Genomic DNA, 22,943 nt, shown 5'->3' with positions numbered 1-22,943 from the left:
ACATGGCTATGGTACATTAGGCTATAGTCTGAAGTCCTCTGTGGTGCGTCTATTACGTATTGCTCATGATGTTAATATTTAGCACGAGTGCTGCATGGTGTAAGCGCTACTCATACCCAGGCACTTCAGATACAGACCACAGGTATTCCTATATCTTTACACACTCGTAACTGCTAGGCACAGGGTAAGCTGGTTGCCAGCTGTACTACACCACCCTGGCTATACAGCTGAGAATATTGATTTTTCTGTCAGGAATCAGACCTCAGAGCCCCACGCTAGGCAACCACCTCGCCCTCCTCCCACAGGAGGGGCCGCAGGGCGCGGCGGGACACTGAAGGGACGTGACGGCCCGCCCCACCAGCAGGAAACTCCCGCCGTTGCCTTACAAGGGCAGACGCGGCTCTGCCTCCGCCCCCACGCCCTGGAATGCGGTGACAGCACCGCGCTGCACCAAGACTGCCCTCAGCGCGGGGGGGGAGCGGATAGAGAAAGGGCTCTCGGCCTTCAAAGGACCGCAGTGAGATCAGCGAGACACCGAGTGCAAGCGCGTCATGAAATCCCTTCGTGCTGTGCCGCGCCGCTGTGAAGCGACGGACCCCGCGGGCTCCCTCCTCTCCGGCGGGGATGGTCTCGCCCGCGCTTTCCTTCCTGTGCGCCGGTTGGGCGGTGGCCGCTTGCCGTCCGGAAGTGCCGCATCCGCCGATTCGCATCGTCGCGCTCTGACACGGTTCTGCCGCTGCCGCCAGGTGAGGCCGCAAGGGCAGTGGGGGTTTCGGGCAGCCCACGAGGGGTGGCTGGGAGCGGGGCCTGCTGTCAGGCTGGGGGCTGAGGCTGAGGCTGAACGCGGCGCTGCTGAGCCCTTCTGCGTGTGCAGGTGTGCTGCTGTGGGCAGGGCTGCCGGGCGACCGGTGGCCTGTCAGCCTCGCAGCCCATCTCCGGCCGTTTCCTCGTCGCTGCTGGAGCAGGGGGAGGGCTGGTTTGCCAGCTTGTATAGCTGGAAAAGCTTGGGATATCTGAGGGAAGCTGTGTGTGCTTTTTTGCCTATGTTTTGGAATAATTATGGCTACAACAAATCTGCTAGGGACAATCTTCCATAACTTCTTCATAGGTAAGCTTAGGGGGTGTAGGATAGAGAGTGGACAGTGGGGTGGACTGAGAAGTGGCTGCCTGGCAGAGCTCAGAGGGCTGTGATCAGCAGCACAGTGTGGTTGAGGCCTGTAGCTAGTGGCGTTCTCCAGGGGTCAGTATTGGGTCCAGTCTTCTTTAACATCATCATCTGTTGCCTGGATGAAAAGATAAGAGTGCACTCTCAGCAAGTTTGCTGACGATGTGAAGCTGAGAGGAGTGGCTGACACACGAGAAGGTTGTGCTGCCATTCAGCGGAGCAGAACTGGATCTGGATCAGCAAGGGCAAGCCCAGAGTCCTACATCTGGGGAAGGAATAACTGCGTGCATCAGAACAGGTTGGGAGCTGACCTGCTGGAAGGGAGCTCTGCAGAGAAGGTCCTGCACATGCTTGTATACAAAGGGTTGGCTGTGAGCCAGCAGTACGCCCTTGTGGTCAAGAAGGCCAGTGGGATCCTGGGGTGCATTAACAAGAATGTGGCCAGCAGGTCAAGGGAGGTGATCCTCCCCCTCTACTCTGCCCTGCTGAGGCCACATTTAGAATACTGTGTACAGTTCTGGACTCCTTGGTTCAAGAAAGACAGGTAATTTCTGGAGAAAGTCTGGCAGAGGGCCACAGGGATGTTGAGGAGCTTAGAGCGTCTTATGAGAAAAGGCTGAGAGACCTGGGGCTGTTCAGCCTAGAGGAGAGAGGGCTAAGGTGGAATCTTATCACTGCTTATAAATATATTTGTGAAGGGCGGGAGTCAAGTGGTTAGGGCCAGGCTCTTTTTGGTGGTGCTCAGCAACTGGACAAGGAGCAGTGGGCACAAACTGGAATACAGGAACTTCCATCTGAACACGAGGAAAACTCCTTTCCTGTAAGAGTGACAGAGCACTGAAACAGGCCCAGAGAGATTCTGCAGTCTTCTCTGGATGTATTCAGAGCCCACCTGGATGCTTTCCTGTGCAACTTGCTGAAAGGGTACTTGCCTTAATGGTGGGCTGGACTGGGTGTTCTCCAGAGGTCCCTTCCAACTTCTACAATTCTGTGATTTTTGTGGTTTTCACTCTACCCTGCAAATGGAGGTTTTGTTCAGTCATGAAAACGAGCTATAACAGCAGGTTTTACAATGCATACAGCAAGTGGTCAGGAATTCTTATTAAGAAAGAAAGTATTGAGGTGGCCTTCAACACTAGGTTTGCTAACAAAGTGCTTTGGAGAGGTGCAGTCTGGTGTTTGTGGAGCTTTGCCACAGAGCTGCTGTGGAGTGTGCTGGGCTTTTTGTCTCTTCCAGACTCCCCCCAAGCCCTGTGAGCTGACAGGCTGTGCCTGATGCTGTAATCAGCTGCATGGATAGAACTTGGGAGCCAGCTTTGAGGATGACTTTTGAGCTTGATGATTGAAAAGAAGGTGGCTGTTATATCCTAGAGTAATAAAGTTCTGAAATAAGTGTTATAATAAAAGTCATGGCTAAGTTTTAAAAAGAGACTTTATTAGCGGCTGTGTTTGGTTTTATTTTGAATGATAGGCATTCACCATCATTATAAAGAAAATGCTGAAAACACTAGGCTGTTTTCTGCAGCGTAACTTTTGGTCGCAGCCTCTCAACAGATCCAGCCTCTGTTACCATTAATGGGATGTCAAGTTTTATTATTGCCTGGCTCAAGCTGTTTACTTGCTCAGCTTTATCTCCTTCTGGGGTTTATCTTTTCCCCAGAGGGGAGGAGCATAAGATGACTTCCATTGTTTCTGTAGCTTGATGTCCATTGCCTGCCTAAGCTGGAAGTGCTGCTACTGCCTCTCCAGTTCAGTATATGCAGTGTACCGACTTGTTTAGGAAGATTTTTACACATGAATAAAAGTTGCTGGAAATAGCTTATGTCTTTCAGGCAAGATCTTATATCAGATGTTTCTCAGTTTCCAAATTAAGGCCCAGACAGATCTATGTTCTGTATTAAACAGGCAAAACCATGTGTGTCATGACTTGTGCTATCCAGTGTGAAGTATATCCATTCTTTTTGTCTACTGATATTCTTCTGTTTCCAGTCTGAACTTATCCTACCTCACTTCCAATAGTATGATTTATTTTTTTTATTTTTAGTAAATGATCCAGTGGGTTTGTCAGATGAAGTCCTATTCTCTCCCAGATTAGTGAGTCTTGTGCTTGACTCGGATGGAGTTCTCATTCACTGTCATTCACTGCTGTACACACAGAGATAATGCTAAGCACAAGCGCTTGGAACCTTTTCCATCGCAAGTTGATCTTTTTGGCTGGCTGAATTGGCGGCCTTGTTTTTTCTGAACACGTTCCAATTTATCACCCTGTTTCTAATGGAATTTCCCAGAGCTGCGTGCAGGTCTATTTCAGGCATAGTGGCACCAATCCTATGAGGTGTTTCTCCATACACAGGCTGACACTCAAAGATCTCTGAGTGCAAGAGTCATGCTCTCTCTATTCTCTGTGGCCGCCTCCCAAATGTGGCATAGAGAAACTTAAAAAATAGCTTATAAAGTAAAACATTTTTTGTCTACTTTTTGTAGCTTTGAGGATCTTGCCTGTTCATTATTTCAGAAAACAGTTACTAGTGGATGTTGTTTTGGACAGAGGAGCTTTTTATCAGTTATTCGGAGTTTAATGGTAACTTGTATGCGTGTTTTTGCTGAAGGTAGGAAAGACTGAAGTTGCACGCAGCTCTTGACTACAGCTTGCAAGTGAACTCCCTTTATTGTCAGCCGTCTTCACTGGTATCTAGATGTCAGCAGGTCATATTTATTTGCTGAAATGTTGGAGGCCAGGCGTTTCGGATAGCTTGCGGTCAGTGAATGTAATGCAGAGAACCTCAGTGTTGCCGGCTGATGCACAGTTGCATTTCATCAGCTATTTTTAGTTTGGGACATAATGGTTCATTTTGTACGTCAGAAGGACGTTGTGTATCAACCTAAGATTTAAAAGCATGGAAGTAGCAGAGGAGATCAGTAGCACTCTTTGTAGACGTGCGGGGAAGGACATAACTATGGAATATCCTTTTCTGATCCAGATGCCTGGTGCTGCATGCCATGTATCTGACACGAAGCAAGGTAAAATGCCTTTAAAAATTAAATAAAATCTAAAGGTTTGTCTATGTATTAGATGGACTGACCACGTAAGAGAGCTGCTCTGCTTATTGTGCTTCTTTTTAAAGATGAAGTCAATTTAGTGAGCTCAGTGTTGCTTTTCAGCAGTCTAGCAGAAAATGTAGTAACTTGTGAGCAGAATGTTGGCATTTCTTGTGACTAGAAGTGATGCTTAAATTCCTTCTCTCTCAGGACAGTTGTTGCAAATACTTTATGTAAAATTCAAAATCAAGGAGGGGAGGTGTCTGGTTAAGGTAAAACTTAACTTTGTGGGTTATTTGCATTAAATAAAACTGTGGTCTTTTATTATGCCTGAACTAAGGCCTAGATGTGTACAGGACTTCTCAAAACAATAGTAAACCAGGCTTACCTTATTCTGGTCCCTAGCAATACTGAGGTCCTTGTGCTCACTTCTCAGTGTGCAAGTCACCTCTTCATATTTGTATTATCAGTAAGAGTTGACTGCTAGATGCGTATCTTCCTACCTAAATAGAAGCAGTTAGCTTGAAAGCCTCACTTCTAGCCAAGTGATATTAATGTAAGCACAGGCAAGCTACTACTTGTGAGCTGTCAGATGAAGAAGCTAAAGGGAGACAGTGAAATTCATGTACTTGTGGTATATAGAACAGCTTAAAGGTTTATGCAAATATTGAAATGTTTTTAAAAGTTGATAATTTAAAAGAAACAATCTTCGGACTTGAAGAACTATTATGTCATTAATTTTAAAAAGAAGAAAGTATCCTGGCATTTGCATACGTATTCTGTAATGGTTCAACTGCATAAGAGAATAGCAATGTAGGGCTTTTGAACCAAGTCAGTATCCTTTTTCTAACATGATCCTCTAGCTCACTTGGAAAGAACTCCAGTAGAACTGGCTTGGCTGATCTTTGTTCCAGCACCCTGACCCCAGTGTGGGTCAACAACCTTCCCAAAAACATCAGTCTGTCATCAGGGTCATTCGGCGTCAGGAGACCTTACTGCTCCCTCCACAGCAGTTATTCTAATAAAATAGTGTTCAGACTCTAAAATACATTTTTGTCTCCTAAATGTAATTTATCTGACTTGCTTGATATATTTAACAGCTAAATAACTATGTTGAGGTTAGCAGACCCCCATGTCCTTTGTGGTACGTCAATGATGCTTCCTAACCTGCTAAACAGGTCATCTTAATTTCTGTAGGAAGCAGATGGGGTACTGAATCAAAAATAGAAGCACTCGGTGAGCTTGATTTCGAGAACTAAGATTTGCTTTATCTTTAATGTAGCATGCTGTTGATTTGAAGTATTATCTCTCTGAGTCCTGAAATATAGCAGGAGACAGTAAAATAAGTTTGTGTTTCTTGGTATTTGACTATAATGTGGATTTCAATTTCCCTTTATTCATCTCTCCTCCTAAGTTCTTTTAGTGTGATTAATTAAGTCCAAATTTTGGTTGTGTTTGTCTCCCTAGAGCCAACAGCCAACATGTCTAGCAAAAGGGCAAAGACGAAGACCACCAAGAAGCGCCCTCAGCGCGCCACTTCCAATGTATTTGCAATGTTTGATCAGTCACAGATTCAAGAATTCAAGGAGGCTTTCAACATGATTGATCAGAACAGGGATGGCTTCATTGACAAGGAGGACTTGCACGACATGCTTGCCTCCCTCGGTAACGTCCCTCGTCTCTTTAGTTATCAAACGTGTTGGTGCTATTGTAATTAAAACACTGCGTTTGGGATTGCTTATGAGAGGTGTCTTGGTTTGTATTATGCTATGCAGATAATTCTTATTTATTTTTTAGTTTGAGGCTAAACCAAGAATCCTTTTATTTGTAGGAAAGAATCCAACGGATGAATACCTGGATGCCATGATGAACGAGGCTCCGGGCCCCATCAACTTCACAATGTTCCTCACAATGTTTGGGGAGAAGCTAAATGGCACCGATCCGGAAGATGTCATCAGGAATGCTTTTGCTTGCTTTGACGAAGAAGCAACAGGTATGTGGGTGAAATAACAGTGTAGTGATAAATACTTGTGTTCAAAGAAGCAGTGTTTGATTTTTTTTTTTTTACTATGAAAATTCTGATTTCTGCAAGCTAAAAATTATGCTGCGTTTCCTCAGCAGCTGAAATTACCTTTTTGAGCACTGAAACACTTAAAATCCTAAACTCCTAGTTCTTCAGATTTCTTGTTCAGGATGCAGAAAATGTTAGTTGGGAACTATGGTCTTAATTTCTTAACTTTAACTTCAATTTAGCAGCTTTTGTTGGGGGAGTCATCCTTGTTTTCAAAGCTGGGATAGTTTTTCATAAAACTTGTTCTCTGTTAGCAACATGTATCCATATTCCCTCTGTTCACTTGCACTTAAAGGAGAAGAAAATTAATGCAAGTGAAAGCTAGTAATTGGAGTGTTGATGAAAGAAAGGAACCACAGCTCATATAAGGCTGCTTGTTTAATAAACAGTGCCAAAGATGCGTACTTTGTAACCTTTCTAGTAAATGTGAGTTTGGCCAATAATTTAAAATCAATTTGAAATCTTTCAAACTTCCCTGTGTTTTATGCACATGTTGAACACTGGTAGTCGCTTTCCATCCTTTTTTTTTTTTAAGTGATTTTTTTCATGAGGAATGTTCAAGGCAAATCCTCCATTGTGCAAAATATATAGCTGTTACAGTGCTCTCAGTACTACAGACAGTTTAGCCCTCTCACTGGGCAGAAGGTCCAATATGAGCACCAACAAACTTGTCGGTTCTTTGTAACAACACAAGCAAGTCATGAAATGACCTTTACTTGAAATAGTGAGACCATGCAAATTAACTAAAAGGCTTGACTTGACTGAATGCATGTAATTATTTGGCAGTTAGAGTAATGGGCTTTAATAGCTTTGTTTGCGTGTGGCAACAAAGACTAGGGTTTTTTGTGGTTTTTAATTAAAACAAAGAATTCAGAAGAAATTATCATGCGACTCTTAGGAGATAAATGTCAAAACTTTCTTTCTTGTTTCCTCTTCTATCACATTCTAGGGTTTATTCAAGAAGACTACCTGCGGGAGCTGCTGACCACGATGGGAGACAGGTTCACAGATGAAGAGGTAGATGAGCTCTACAGAGAGGCACCAATCGACAAAAAGGGCAATTTCAACTACATTGAATTCACACGCATCCTTAAACATGGAGCAAAAGACAAGGATGACTGAGCAAATCCCTGCATTCCTGCAGATTCTCTCTACTTTACACTTATGTTTATTTTTGAGGGAGTTTTCCTGGTAGAACTTGTTGCATGCATTTAGCTTTACAACTTTTGCCTTTCTTAATGTATTTATCTATTCTGGGCCATTTAGGCACAACTGCACCTGTGTAATCAGACTGGAAGTGGGGAAAATATTGTAAGGAAAAGGATATAGGGACAAAGATCAGTGAACTTTTGGAGTCCAGGAAAATAATCTCAATGTTTTTGGTTTAGCTGGATTTTTACATTTTTTGTAATAAATGCCATTTTGAAATAAAGTTTGCTATATAGATTAAAAAAAAATACCTCATTCTTTTGTTAAGAGAGAAATTTCAATTATGCATTTACAAATGCAAGCATGTTAATCATATTTTACTAGCAGTTGCAAATCATGCTGGAAAACATGATGCTTACGGTGCTTTGCTTTCTGCTGCATAGTTATGGAATGTGTAGCGTACATGCAGTACATGCTGATATTTGAAAATTCAGCTGTGTAAATTTTATCTCAGGTTTTTGAAGTGGAATCTGACTCATGTGAGTAGTTAGCCAAAGACACATTTAGAGAAGACTGTTAAAATTGCCTAATAGCCAGCAGAGAGCACTTACGATTCTGAAGTAGCTATCTTGCCTAGTTTTTTTTTTTCCTTTCCATATTGACATTTTTATTAGCAATAATTTCATGTCAAAGTTTGCATTCCTGTTCAAATTTTTCTACTGGCAATACGTGAGAATTAGCCATATTTTTTTTCCTTCTACTGAAGAAAGCTTGCACAAAGGAAATCTATGAGCTAGTGTCTGTGCTGGCAGTAGTTAACGGCAATGCTTGTCCAGAAAACCTACATAAAGGCTTCTTGTTCTGCAGATAACGCCTTTGAGAATGACAGCAAAGTAGTTCTGAGAATTAACTTGGCAAAACCATATCCACAGTAAAGCCCTTTCACTTCTTAAATGATCATGAATTTTCTTCATTTACCTTCATGCTGAATGAATCTTTCTTGCCTGAAAGCCAAACAAAAACAGCTGTGTCTTAAATACCAAGAAAAGAGAGTTCATTCTCTCAGGTCTCAGAATGACCACACCCTTCCATTTGCTTTATTTTCTTGACACCTTCAAGCTAAAAGGTGGAGGGGGAATTTATCTTGCCAACATATTTACCAATTGAAGTTATGATCTCTTGTCAAAAAACTATTCCCTGAGCTATTTCACCTTACTTAAATGACCCAAAAGAATAGCAACTTTAGCTAAGGGGCTTGTAAAGGCTGAGCCAGCATGAAATACCCCCAGGGTGCAAATGGTTGTCCAGTTTCCTGTGTGGTATGGAAGGCTTGCTTTCTTTTCTGGTTTGTGTTGACATTGTGGCAGTTCTTGAAGATGCTCTGGCTCTAACTTCCTAGTTAAGTTAGTATTACAAAGTACACTCAGTAAGGATACTTTGGTATTCATTCCTGGGTGGCTTCTTACACTTCTATGCTTAATTATAGTCAGTTTTCAACTGCTGCTTTCCTGTTTTTGTTTTATCTGCTACCTGCCACTTTGCCTCAGTTTCTTTCTTCCTCCCACCCAGACTATGTGCTTCGCTATGCTACCTTAGACTGCCGCAGGTGCTCTTTGTCTCAAAAGATTGTTTTTCAGCTATCTCCCTCCTCTTGAGTATGGTTGCTATGATGTTTCTCCTTAGAATGCCTGAAAGATTCTACCAACAGCTGGTTTATTTTGTTTGCTTTTTTTTCAAAAGGCAGTTTTGTGTCAAAATTTTCACCTACAGTGCCCTTGTTACAGAGTTAAGTGTTGAGATGAAGGAAACGTATTGTTGAAATGTTGCTATGTAATATTAAACTACGGAGTAGCTAGGCTGTCACTTTAGACCAATCTTGTCATTCAATATTGTGTGTACGTGTAAGCAGCCTGCGTTAAGGATAGACCTTCATATTTTGGTGTGTTTTTTTTCCACGGGCTAAATGGCTTAAGATTTGGAGGATCTGTTTTCTCCTCCTCTATCAGAAACAGTGAGTCTCAGAACCATTATTTTCCTGCTCTCATCATCTCAATAAATTTTAGGTGTTGGTGTGCTAGACTTGGTAATCAGCAAACAAACTACCTGGATTTTTCTGGCTGGACATAAGTTTTGAAATAGCAATTTTAAAATTCTAAATAAAACCTGCGTAAGAGGGAACCTATTATTCTCCTTGAAAGGAATTTGTTAACCTAAAATCTGCTGCTCTTAATTTTTCAAGAGCCAGCCAAAATGGAGAGTATGGCTGCTTTGTTTCTTGTTGCGGTGTGTGGCTGTTGTGCTATTGGCCAGTTTCTCTGGCTATCTAGGGGTGGCTACAGGGAAATGTATTAATTGTGAGGATACTCACTCAGGAAGACATGTTATTAAGGGAGAATTTCCAAGCATGATCAAGTGTAACTAATACTGACCATTCATAGCCACATTTCCCTACTGTCCTTGTTGTTTTAGAGGAGACCAGTCGACTTGCAACTGGGTGCAAAATTCTTAACCACTGGAAGGCCATGAACAAATCCAGCTAAGAGACCATATAAGAATGTCAGATGCATTTTGTAGCTAGGCAGCAAGGAATGCTGAGACAGCTGAGGTTGCATGCCTAGGGCTGGAGGGATGTGTCATCAATAATCCGCTTCCAAAAATAAAAATAACTTTGGTTGTTGAAACAGCTTTAAGATTTTGATGATTAAAACTTAACGTTTTTGCAGTCAAAATTTTGGAATCTAATCATTTCTCCATTGTGGCTCATATATAATGGGCTTCCAACCTCTATGCCAGACTGAGATTATGATGAAAAACTATCTTCTTAGGCCGATGCACAGAATGAACAGTCTTAAATCTTGATGTATGGTACCCTGTGAAACACTGTTGAAAAGCAGTGATTTCTTACATGATCTGTTTACGCTGCTCGAAGGCTATATCCACAAGGGTCAAACAGAAGTTGGAGAGTGATAGTAGCTACATGAGAAAAAGCCAAAAAGGACTCTGCGTGAAGTGCTGCCAGTGTATGCTTGCTTGCTTTTCTTCCTCTCTGTTGCTGAGATACTTGCAATATGCAGCATTTTGAATGCTCAGGGATACGCTTGTTTTTGTTCTTTTATTATGCTTCTAAGCAAGTAAACCATGTATTAGCACAGTCATCACATAACAAGCATTCACAAAACGAAGTCAGCTGAAAAGACTAGCTTAGCAACAGACTGATGTCACAGAGGTAGTATACTTACACAGGGAGGTAAGGATCTGTTTCGCTACTGATCTAAGAACTATCTTTAGATTGCATTCTCGTTCCTAGGATCACTGGTATATGTTAAGGAATGAAACACGCCCCATCCTGGTACAGGCCTTTAGCACCGTACCCATTGCGTTTGTTCTGAAAGCTGGAAAATACTTGAAATCTTGTAAAATGTTTCTCATGACCAGGGCCTTTTCTTGTCAGTAATGTTACTGATGTATTATCTGATACATTCCTGGGGAGCTGCAAAAGGCAATGAATAGCTCTTACTACACTGAAGGCATTAAGACAGTCTTAAGTCCAAAGAACGTGTGAGTAACAATGAAAGCAGAGGCAAGGACATTTTAGATAGCAGCAGTTAATCTGCCATTGGTATTGTTTGTGTACCCATGCTCCTATTTTGGTGTGTTCACTTAATTTTTCAAACTCTGCTGTCATTTTTAGATATCCTCCTACTTGAGAGAAGTGATTCAGCACGATGGTAGCAAACTGTGTGATCTTAGGAACAGGATTGCTGGTGCCAGTGCAGAGGCAAAGAGAAGGCAGTAAATGTTTCTCAAATGCAGCTTAAAAATAAGTTATGATAAAGGTGAAAAGGAATACTGGAAAAAAAATTTCCACATGGCTCATATTTATTGACTCAAATAGAAATCACTGTTTTCCTGACTTTTTATATTAGATTAGATGAGAAAACTTCTTGCTGTGAAGACTAGAAGTGGCAGCACGTGGCTATCTTCCTGTTTTCTCCTCTAGTTCACAGGCCTGTATGAGTTCCCAGCTCCCTGGGACCACTTTGTCCTGCTGGGAGCAAACTCATTTGCTGAGGGCAGACAAAGCACACAGCTTGCTGGGGTAGCACATCCTTTGGGAATCCCTGTGCTAAACCTTTTAAAAAATAATCACTACTGTAAATGTTGGCAATGCAGAAATAATTATTGCCAAGGGAAGTTTTCAAACCAAATGTAGAATATTCCCTAGAAAAGACCATACATAGCAGGCATTGCATCACAGGGCTTAAGAGGTCATGCATTTTGAGTGAATGTCATTCAGACTTTGAGCTCAACTTGGGCTAAAGGGCTTATGGTTAAATGGGGTTACGTCAGGCTGGTGGCCAGTCACTAGTGGGGTTCCATGGGGCTCCATTTCACAGCCAGTTCTCTTTAGTGTTTTCATCAATGGCCTGGATGCAGGACTTGAATGCACACTAAGTTTACAGACAACACTAAATTAAGAGCTACTGACCCCTTGAGGCTGGAGAGGCCTTGCAGAGAGATCTTGACAAATGGGAGGGCTGGGCAATCGCCAACCACATGAAGTTCAATAAGAGCAAGTCCTGGCTGGATTCTATACATGGGATGGGGCAGCCCTGGATATATATACAGACTGGGGGACGAGAGGCTGGAGAGCAGCCTGGCAGAAAGGGATCTAGGGATTCTGGTTGATAGAAAGTTGAACAAGAGTCAGCAGTGTGCCCCAGAAGCCAAAAGGGCTGAAAGAGGTGCATCACACCCAGCACTGCCATCTGGGAGAGGGAAGGGATTGTCCTGCTGTGCTCTGTGCTCTGCAGTCTCATCTCGAGCACTGTGTGCAGCTTTGGGAACCACAATGTAAGAAGGGCATAAAACTATTAGAGAGTGTCCAAAGGAGGGCTATGAAGATGGCAAAGGGTGTAGAAGGGCAACATGTATGCAGAGCAGCGGAGGTTCCTGGGTTTGCTCAGCCCAGAACAGAGGAGCTGAGGGGAGGCCTCGTGGCGGCTGCAGCTCCTCACAAGGAGCAGAGGGGCAGCGCTGAGCTCTGCTCTCTGTGACAGCGACAGGGCCCGAGGGAACGGCATGAAGCTGTGTCAGGGGAGGGGCAGCTGGGGGGTTAGGGAAAGGTTCTGCACCAGAGGGCGGTGGGCATGGAACAGGCTGCCCAGGGCAGTTGGCATGGTCCCAAGCAGCCCAAGTTCAAGGAGAGTTTGGAAAATGCTCTCGTAGGGTTTGGATTTTTGGTGCTCCTTTGTGAACAAAAAGTTAGACTCCATGATCCTTGTGGGTCCCTTCCAACTCAGGATATTCTTTTATCCTAGTAGCTCTAGCAGAAGATGTTCACATGTTCCTTGGAAGCATGTGATTAACAGCAGGACAGGAAATCAAAATGCCTCCCGGAAAATCCCAACAGCCAGCTACATGTAGTCTCCTTCACCATATGGTGGTGATTCATCTCCTTTGTAAACCAGTGCTGTCCTTTGATCAAGCCTGAAGGGCAGTTACAAATACTACAGGATTAGGCAGGTGAAGTCTAACTTGAGTGTGCCTAAGGAAGCAGTCAGTATGTGGCAGCAGCATTCCCTTTAGAATTCTTGTCAGCTGTCTCTGCTCCATTTTGCTAAACTTATTTAATCTTTAAATTGTAATTTCCTCACTTTGACTATTTTTAGGTATCAATGTGTGCAACCTCACTAAATATTGAACTACTTTTTCTGTTGTTGCTTTTTGCCGTTTCTGTTTTGGCTTGTGAAAGTTGCAGATTTCTCTCTTTGGGAGTTACAGTAATTTACAGCCTTTGTCTAACATTGTCAAGTGAGTGCGTGTAAACTGGGGACAGCAAGCCTGGTCTTAGTACTTGCTAAAATAGAGCTGGCATCAGACAAGAGTAACTTGAGCCTTGACTTTGCATTGTATCTAACAGGCACTGATATATATATATTTCCCTCTGTGAAATTCCTCTTCCTTAGTTGTGAGCTAATCATCTCTAAAGCAAGAGGTCTTACACTGTCAACACATTATCAGCCCACAAGTAGCATGTTGATTTTGAAATTGGAACACTGGCCAACAAAGCTTTATAAGCATCAGCTAATAAGAAAACTGATAACAATTTACTTCTTATGCCAAACAGCTGACTAAACGTGCTCCTTCTTGTTTTCTGGGTGTTTTAAAATACCATGTGAGGCCTTTGGCCAAGCACTGAACAAATTTCATTTTCTTCCTTATTTGTACATAAACTTTGTCAAATAGACACACACGCTGTTTGAACATGAGAGGCCACATAGGCACGTGCTTTGGTTTAGCAGAATCCATGACACGTGTCTGAAAGACTGGAGGTGTCAATCTCTTCCCACTAATACCTTAACAACACTTGTTTATTTTGCATTTCATGTACAAACACTGTGCAATCATGGTGTCTGGCAACACTTTTGCTGAAAACAACTGCAAAAAGGTGCAGGGGGAGCACAAGTATGTGGCTAAATTATTGCAACTTGCCAGCTGGGATAAAAAACAAGGGACTTACAGAAGAAACAGCAAGACAGTGAATTCTTTCTCATAAAGAACAGGTAGGAAGGGACGAGCATCCAGCAGATATCACAGCCCAAAATGTACTTTCAACTTTTTTTTTTCTATTGTTTGTATATTAAGAACTTTGGATTTGTGAATGTAAAACGGGCAAAGTGTTCAGCTCTGCTGAGTTCAGTCCCTCCACATTCCATCAGCTACACTTCAGTCCTCACTCAAACAGTGATCAAACTGCAGTCTTAAATAAATATTTTTCTCCTGTTTTACAACATTTAACAAAGATTGACTGCATTTTATATACATTCCATTACATTTATCTGCCTTGTCCTTTGCCTTGATATATCACTGTCATATGATGCTCTCCAGACTTTCCACTCTCACAGATCGTCAAGGGTTACTAAAGAGCACATCTGGCTTGGGGTATCTTACCTCCCCATGAGCCAAAAATAGCAGAGGTTGGGAAAGGTTCAGGGAGGATATCATATACTTCCTCAGTTCTTTGTTAAATATCTGCATATGACCATCGCTTCTGGCTCTCCCCTTGAACACAGGCTAAAAACACTGCCTGCTCTCTCCCCTCCGAAGAGAAGATTGGGTATAGAGAAAGGAATTTTAAAAACAAAACCAAAATGAACAAATGAACTGATTATTCCAATTTTCACAGGGGGAAAAACAGAGGCATGGGGTGATAGATTGAACAGAAAACAAAAGAAACAACAACAACAATAATAATAAAAAGACAAAAGTCTTTCCAGGGATCTTGTGAGGAGACCTCACAACATCTATCGTCTATTGAAGGCATTCAAGGAGACAGTAGAACTTAAGAATTAAATACATTATTTTGAAAGATTTTCCACAGTCCAAGGAAAATAAGTGTAGGAAGGCATCTCAACAGTGTGAAAGTAACTGACCGTTTTAGGCTGACAGGATGGGAAAATTTTATACATTTTGCTTAGAGGTTTTTTTTCTGAAACGTGACACAAATGAGAAAGAGCATGGGAGTGATGAAGGAAAAGGGGTAAGAAGAAAATTGAAGGAGTATTTTAAAAAGTTTTAAGAAAAGGTTAATTCCTGTTCTGCATGTGTCTCCGGGAAATTATGCGGTACTGAGAAATAAACAAGCTGCTGGCATACGTTTTTGGAGGTGGCAGCTAAGCACTTTTCCCGCAGCCCACAGACGCGCGCTGTTTGGAAACAAAGCTGTCGCTAGGTGGCACTGCTTCCCGGGGCCGCGCTCGGCCACACCAGCGTCCTCCCATGACCAGCCCTGCTAGTTCAAACCTGAGGGGAGGCCTCATGGCGGCTGGAGCTCCTCACAGGGAGCGGAGCGGCAGCGCTGAACTCTGCTCTCTGGTGACAGTGACAGGGCCCGAGGGAACGGCATGGAGCTGTGTCAGGGCAGGGGCAGGTGGGGGTTAGGGACAGGGTCTGCACCAGTCGGCGGTGGGCAGGGGACAGACTGCCCTGGGCAGTGGGCACAGCCCCAAGTGCCCGAGTTCAAGGAGCGTTTGAACAGTGCTCTCAGACATAGGGTTTGGATTTTGCGTGGTCTGTGTGGAGCCAGGGGTTGGACTCTATGATCCTTGTAGGCTCCTTCCAACTTGAAATATTCTGTGATTCTGATGATTCATACTCAGAAAATTGTCCCTGGCAGAGTCACGCGCTCCGAAACCAGCCTGTAAGGCAGCAGGTGGGCAGATTACAGCCACTCTGACATGCTGCTCCAGCAACAGCCGGGCACATGCAGTCACAGTGAACAGCGAGCCTTGTTTCATCAGGATAGCATAAACTGGAGAACAAAAGCTTTGAGAGCAAGAGGCAGCCAGTTTAATCACTCCACTGATCTCATACCGAGCAAGTAATAGTATCTTATCTGTTCTCACATCTTTGGAAGTTAAATACTGGGAACAACATACAGGTTGACAGGTTTCACATAACACCTTTTTAATAGAACAAAAAATCCAATACAGAGCAGTATGCTTGCAACACTGGTTCAATTTAAAGTAACTGATGGAAGGATTTTAGATTAAGATATGAAGTAACTATTTTCATAATTAAATTTCAACACATAGTTCAGTTGTTCAAGATTATCATGGATTATTTTAATAACTCTGGTATTGTCTTGGTGTCTCTAACTCTTTTCTGCCCACTCACACTTTGCATATAATTACTATGAAACTATGAGCCATACCTGGTGAGCACAGGGTATTTTTTCCCAGTTTTTCCAGAAGCATGCTCTTGATTCATCAAAGTTGAGTACCACTGCATCTTCTAGCTAGTTTTAGAAAAGTGATGTTAAAATTCATCAGGGAAGTAGTCTTAGTAATTAATTAGGTAACTTCTCAGACCTCACGATGTAGCTCTTCTGTGAAGGAGGAAGAAATATGGGCCTTCCAGCAATTAATGTCTCACTCCAAATCTGGAACCACAGTTTCCAGACGATGTATTATCGAATCATAGAATCATTTGAGTTGGAAGGGACCCTTAAAGGCCATCTAGTCCAACCCCACTGCAATGAACAGGGACACCTATAGCTAGGTCAAGCTGCTCAGAGCGCCATCCAGCCTGACCTTGAGTGTCTCCAGGGATGGGGCACCCACCACCTCTCTGGGCAACCTGTCCCAGTGCCTCACCACCCTGTTAAAAACTTCTTCCTTAAAAACTTCTTCCTTATATCCAATCTAAATCTCCACTCTTTTAGTTTGAAACCATTTCCCCTTGTCCTCTCACAACAGACCCTGGTAAAGAGTGTGTCCCCCTCTTTCTCATAGCCCGTAAACCATTGACACCCCCTTTAAGTACTGAAAGGCCAAGTATTAACTTCAGCATGTACAGCGCCCAAACTTAATCCACCAACATCTGCAAGCGCAATGGGAAACTCCAGCAGGAACTTATTTTTTCTCCCCCTTTTCCTTTTTAGTTACCATTTACTAAGACGCTGATTGTATACCAGCAAAGCTTCCAACAGTAAGAAAAGGGATAAGGAATGGCAAGCTGACAGCGCAGCTCTCCAAACTGGCAATATTTCACATTCTTTTACGTCTTAAAACAACAGTGTTATGGAGTCCGAGTGACTACATGGACCTCAAACCTGCACAATGTGCATAAGCACCGTGCTTAGAAAGATTCCAAAACCAGAGAGGCGTCTGGCTCAGGGGCTACACGTGAATGCTTGAAGTCACTCTCAGGACGAGCAAGCACTTCAGTATGCAGGCACGACGCCCCCCCGCAGCCACCTCCTGCCCCGGCCGCCCCCGACCGGGAACGCGGCGCCCCGCCCCGGCTGCACCACCGCGCCGCTCCCGGGGGGGAACAGGCAACTGCGGGGCCGCCCCGAGGCGGCCGTCCCGGAGGCTGTGATCGCTGAGGAAGCCCACGCTGCTCCGCGCTCTCTCCTGGCCGCCCCCCGCCCCTCCCTTGGCCTCTGGGCCCGCGGCCCGCCGCCCGCCTCCACCCACCGCCGGCAGGGCGATGGTTTCTCCAGGAAGCGCCGGGGCTGCCTCCGCTTCCTCCGCCGCCGTCGCACCGAGGAGCTGCGGCAGCCGCTAGGGTGAGGCTGGGGCCAGGCTGGGGCCGGGGGACCGCTGGGGTAGCTGTGGTGAGGGGCGGGGGCGTTGCAACTACTGCTGTCTGCAGAGCAGTCCGCAGAATTTTCCTAGCATCGAGGTGTTTTTTTTGTTTGTTTGTTTGTTTTAAATAATAGAAGGCAAGGCAAAGGCCCCCTATTATACAAAATAGTAACTGCTTACTGCTGTGAGGTGCCATGCATTGGCACTTCAGACTTTGTTCAGGTGAACCAAGTTCGAGTTCTCTTTCCCCTGCTCTCAGATATTGCGCACACGCATATCCATAGAGTTATTTCACGAGCTCAACAACAGCTTTCAAAACCTCGCTTTCTCATTTAGGCTTGAGATCAGACTACCATTCTTGTAGACAGATGCATTAAGAAGGGAACCGAGACAAAAGCTGTTCCTTCTCAGAGTGAAAGGTACGTACAACTTAATCTTTTAGTGACTTTTTTTTCTTGTTTTGGTCTGCCTTGTTCTATTTCCTGCTTCTCCTTTGACCTTCTTGGTTAAGGAAATACGTTCTGATGAGAGGAAACGGAAGGGTGTTAGAGGTACTTTCTGACTCTGAACATTAACATTAAAGCTTAAAATTTAGTACATTCTTCTGAAGTCCTAACTCTGATCTTATTCTATTTACTTTTCTTTTAGTATCCAAAAGTCAACATGTCTAGCAAAAAAGCAAAGACGAAGACCACCAAGAAGCGCCCTCAGCGCGCCACTTCCAATGTATTTGCAATGTTCGATCAGTCACAGATTCAAGAATTCAAGGAGGCCTTCAACATGATTGATCAGAACAGGGATGGCTTCATTGACAAGGAGGACTTGCACGACATGCTTGCCTCCCTCGGTAACGTCCCTCGTCTCTTTAGTTATCAAACGTGTTGGTGCTATTGTAATTAAAACACTGCGTTTGGGATTGCTTATGAGAGGTGTCTTGGTTTGTATTATGCTATGCAGATAATTCTTATTTATTTTTTAGTTTGAGGCTAAACCAAGAATCCTTTTATTTGTAGGAAAGAATCCAACGGATGAATACCTGGATGCCATGATGAACGAGGCTCCGGGCCCCATCAACTTCACAATGTTCCTCACAATGTTTGGGGAGAAGCTAAATGGCACCGATCCGGAAGATGTCATCAGGAATGCTTTTGCTTGCTTTGACGAAGAAGCAACAGGTATGTGGGTGAAACGCAGCTGCTTTGGGGTACTCGATGGGTCATATGTGATTTTTATGGCATTTAAAAGGTAGTAGATGTGAAATCTGTAATGCAACTGAGTTTGTCCTTCCTCTGCAGTAGGTTTGAGATATATCTGAATCTTTGATGTATTTAATATTTGAAGATAGGTGATCCAGAGTATGCAAACTTTTTCTTCTGACCCCTCATCTTGCCTAGTGTGTCTCAGGCTGTGATGACAAATACCCTGCGTCATGCCCTCACGCCCAGCTCAGTTGTTTTAAGGTTGCAGGAAGGACTGTAGCCTTAGTGATTTACAGATATAACCAGGGTGGGGTCTAGAAGACAGAAATGGCATTGAATAGACTGGCATAGCAAGTGAGGGGGAAGAAGAAAATGCAGAGTTCACTTTTATGTATCAAGCTTTCAAGGCTGTGTCTGTAATCATGAAGTTAGCGTTCATGCTTGTGTTTGTTTATTAAGACGGGACAATGTTCTGGAGAACTGTGTAGCAACCAGAGATTAATCCTAAGGTTATTCTGTGGAAACACAGTATCAGGACTTTGACATGTTGTGAACGTGCCCTGCTAGCGCTGCTTCTGCACTACAGATGTCACTGCGCCTATAACTTTTCTCGCAGTGGTCTGCTGCAGTGCTGCAGTCTTAATTTGTGGATGTGCGCTCTGAACCTTTCAAAGGATATTAGTCCATTTCAAGCAGCTATTTTCTGTCCGTGTATTTTTAGCACCTTTTGCCTTTTCAAAGCGCTTTCCCTTCCTGTTGGGTTGTAGGTAAACAGGCTTTCTGCTGGTAAGGCCTTTTCAAATGTTAATTGACTTCCTCCCTCTCGAGGGAAATCTCTTTACCATCTCCTGGAGAAGGAAGTTTTGTTAGTAGGTTATTTTCTCTCCCCAGGTAGTCTGACTCACTGTGCTACAAGGCTTTTTTGTGTGCACCAGAACATGAGCCTGTGAATTAGGGTATAAAGAAAATGATAGTGCCGCCAGTTCTTTTGAACAGTGACCTTCTGTGTCTACGTAGATAGCACGTTACTAGTTCAGGCCCCCACGTACCGATAAGATTGATTTCTTTCATCTTTAAACTCAGTGATAAACCTCTTAGTCTAGTCCTGGGATAATTTGAAGATGATTCCACAGTATTTTTATTGTCTTCTTATTTTTCTTTCTTTAAATGTAATAATCTCCATGTGTCTGTGTTGTGCACCCGATTTCCTGTTCTGCATCCATGCAGTTCTTCTGAAGCAGAACAATAAAAATCAGATCCTCTTGGTGAGGATAAAGGAGTTGGACTTGGTTTTACTTACTTTTCCTATATTGACAATGTTGTTGTTTATATTACTTCAGCATCACTGTCACATAAAACAGTAGTACCATGGAATTAGCATGAAAGCTTATATCTCTCTTCATTTAGTATAACTTGCTTTCTGCTCTTTGATCCTGTATTGTCATCTGTTTTGTGCTGTCTAACAAAGGGTAAATCTTAAGTTTTACTTCATTGATTTATTACTCTCTATCTATATTGAAACCATATGAGAGCTTGTTTTAGGGGGGATGGGAAGGCTACTTACTTTATGATTCTATGCTGCTAAGACTTCTAGTGTATGCCTCCTCTGGCAACCCGGTGTGGTGTTTAAACACCTAACCTCCTCAGACAAAAGCAGTTAAGTCCTTGAGGCTAAACTTGCAGCACCAAAGGCCTTGCATTCTTTGTATACTAATCCTTATGTCATCTCTCATCACTATTTGGTCTCTGTCCGGCTGTTGAAGGAAAAAGACTAATGCCGTTAGGTTTTTTGTTGTTGGTTTTGCCCCCCTTTACTCACACCTGCAAAGAGACAACTGCAAAATTTGAGCCAATTAAGACAGGCCTGGCTAATGGAACATTCTCCTCCCAATTTTAAAGGAGAACGTTGTTGTTGGCCTTCTTCATTTGGAGGCATTAATCAAGAGCTGGTCTACCTATGCTAGGATATGATGCTATTTTAACATATTTAACATATGTTGTAACATGTGTTTGTGGGGTTTTTTTTCTGTGCTGCTTCCCCACAGCGCAGACCAACCTCCTGGTTACTTATCATGCTCCTTGACTGCCTTTTGGTTCCCTGACTCCCTATTTGGTTTGCTCTCTAATGAACTTTGTTTGTTTAAGTTATACAACTCTCTTTCCAAAGCAGAACTTATTTTTATCACATCCTGACTGATTCTGCATAAGTCACTGTTGATGTCTACTAATGGTTTCCAACTGTTCTGCCCAGTGTACATATTGGAATGTTCTTCTACCTCTGTTCTTCTACTGATTTTTCTCCAATTCGAGTTCAGTAACTGATTTCTTTCTCAAAGGATTGTGCATGTAAAGGCATGATGGGTCTTATTTCAACCTTAAGCAGCCCCTGCATTCTCATGTCTGTTTTTTGACTATCTTTTCTGCCCCTGCCTCCCCATGGCATGCATTCTGCCTCTTCCTAGGTTAATTTACTCAGTCCCGTCTTAAAATCTGTTCTGCTATAAAATCCTTCCCTGGATGCTTGCCTGCAGCTCTCTGTACCCACACAGCTCACCTCCAGTGACAGAATCATGCAGCACTGATGAGCCAACCAGTGGTTATTTGGTCCCCACAGGAAACTAGTTAATAAAGGACGCACAAATCTATCTAATTCCATCAAGAAAAGATGTAATTCCTTTCAGAGAAGAGCTTGTATAATGAAGGTTAGCGATGACTGTATTCCTACTTTAGGATCTTGTCTTTCCACTTTGAGCTGATAAGATCAATACATGGAAACAGACCACATAATATCAGGCCTTCTTTAAAAAAAAAAAAACATACAAAATGCATCAGACTTCTCCCCCCCACCCCCTTCATTCAAAGAACTGCGCATTTTATGTGCTGTATTAGATAATTGCACATCTGTGGGGCTTTCTTAACGTTCACCATGCTGCTTTCGAAGACCTGCTAGGAAACAACTTCCATTTTGTCTTTCTCTATATGTTGCATTCTAGGGTTTATTCAAGAAGACTACCTGCGGGAGCTGCTGACCACGATGGGAGACAGGTTCACAGATGAAGAGGTAGACGAGCTCTACAGAGAGGCACCAATCGACAAAAAGGGCAATTTCAACTACATTGAATTCACACGCATCCTTAAACATGGAGCAAAAGACAAGGATGACTGAGCAAATCCCTGCATACCTGTAGCTTTTTGTTTTTTGCTTTTTTTTTTCCCTCCCCCTTGGGACCTTTTTTTTTTTTTTTTTTTTTTTCTTGTTGGGACCCTTTGCATACATTTTTGGCATTTCAGCTTTGGCCTCTGTAGACTGTGGGACTGCTCAGGCACACCTGCACTCTTGCAGTAAGACTGGAAATGTGCAGGGAGAGAGGACGGCTTAGAGTGATAGAGGTTTAGGAACAAAGATTTGGGGTGGGGAGGCACATAAAAATGTCGGTGTTACTCATTCCAGCTAGATTTTTGCAGTTTATGGTAACTTTTTCAATAAAACACCGCTGTATTAAATATGTCATTAAACAGTTTCATGCTAGAAGTGGGCTGTTTATCTAATCATTTCTGTAAATATTTTTGCAGCGGTATATGGTCCTGGTGTTATCTATTTTTGCCTTAAAAATGAAGCGTAAGTCACTTAGGCCTACTGAATTTGTAGGTCAGTGACTGAGTACTTCATTTCCTACTGTGAGCATATACAATGAAGAAATTCACATCCTTCACATTTTAGTACATTGTAAATTAATGAGTTTTGTCCTAGACTTGCACATTAAAATTTTAAAATCCTATGGGTGTAATTGAGATGGTATTTCACTATTATCTTAACTGCTTTGTTTCTTGACACTGAGTACAATATTAATACTGCTTTTTAAACTTACATGGTGAATCCTAGTGCTTTCTGTAAAATAAAAAAAGTCTATGTAGGAGCAGAGTGTTTGAGTAATGCCTCTTACCACACCTGTGGCGCCAACAATACAGAATTCATTATATTTTGTTGCAGCAATTTTTTTTCTTTCTTCCTTCTATCTTTTCTCAAAGCATGGGGAGAATGGGGCTGGAGGAAGAAGAAAGGGGTACTGCTTCTGTGCTGTTCATACATTATCCTTGCATTCCAAATGAAACAATATATGTTTTTATGGCTTCTTCTGACTACAGCGCTTTGAGTGTGTGAAGAAAAGGCGTTCTTCTCTGTTCCATTTCTCATACCCTATAGCTGATGTGGTATGGAATGCATA

General features: G+C 43.0%; 2 protein-coding genes across 2 annotated transcripts; both read left to right on the top strand.

Annotated features, from left to right (window-relative positions):
• Positions 590 to 7,397, top strand: LOC110394232 (myosin regulatory light chain 2, smooth muscle minor isoform). The gene is made up of 4 exons (XM_021387992.1): positions 590 to 746; positions 5,672 to 5,869; positions 6,036 to 6,197; positions 7,225 to 7,397. Exons 2-4 carry the CDS (start codon positions 5,686 to 5,688, stop codon positions 7,395 to 7,397), a joined length of 519 nt encoding a protein of 172 aa, XP_021243667.1. The 5' UTR covers positions 590 to 746; positions 5,672 to 5,685.
• On the top strand, positions 17,347 to 22,639 carry LOC110394311 (myosin regulatory light chain 2, smooth muscle minor isoform-like). Its single transcript, XM_021388092.1, has 5 exons — positions 17,347 to 17,499; positions 17,855 to 17,937; positions 18,167 to 18,365; positions 18,532 to 18,693; positions 21,711 to 22,639. Exons 3-5 carry the CDS (start codon positions 18,182 to 18,184, stop codon positions 21,881 to 21,883), a joined length of 519 nt encoding a protein of 172 aa, XP_021243767.1. The 5' UTR covers positions 17,347 to 17,499; positions 17,855 to 17,937; positions 18,167 to 18,181; the 3' UTR covers positions 21,884 to 22,639.

This window comes from Numida meleagris, chromosome 2, assembly GCF_002078875.1.
Source record: "Numida meleagris isolate 19003 breed g44 Domestic line chromosome 2, NumMel1.0, whole genome shotgun sequence".
In the NCBI taxonomy this organism is placed as follows: domain Eukaryota; kingdom Metazoa; phylum Chordata; class Aves; order Galliformes; family Numididae; genus Numida; species Numida meleagris.
This window is presented reverse-complemented; position numbering and strand designations above follow the sequence as displayed.

Coding starts and splice junctions, on each gene's coding strand:
- LOC110394311 (XM_021388092.1), top strand. CDS start 18,182: ATGTCTAGCAAAAAAGCAAAGACGAAGACCACCAAGAAGCGCCCTCAG. Junction 18,366..18,531: donor CGACATGCTTGCCTCCCTCG/GTAACGTCCCTC, acceptor TTTTATTTGTAG/GAAAGAATCCAACGGATGAA. Junction 18,694..21,710: donor CTTTGACGAAGAAGCAACAG/GTATGTGGGTGA, acceptor GTTGCATTCTAG/GGTTTATTCAAGAAGACTAC.
- LOC110394232 (XM_021387992.1), top strand. CDS start 5,686: ATGTCTAGCAAAAGGGCAAAGACGAAGACCACCAAGAAGCGCCCTCAG. Junction 5,870..6,035: donor CGACATGCTTGCCTCCCTCG/GTAACGTCCCTC, acceptor TTTTATTTGTAG/GAAAGAATCCAACGGATGAA. Junction 6,198..7,224: donor CTTTGACGAAGAAGCAACAG/GTATGTGGGTGA, acceptor ATCACATTCTAG/GGTTTATTCAAGAAGACTAC.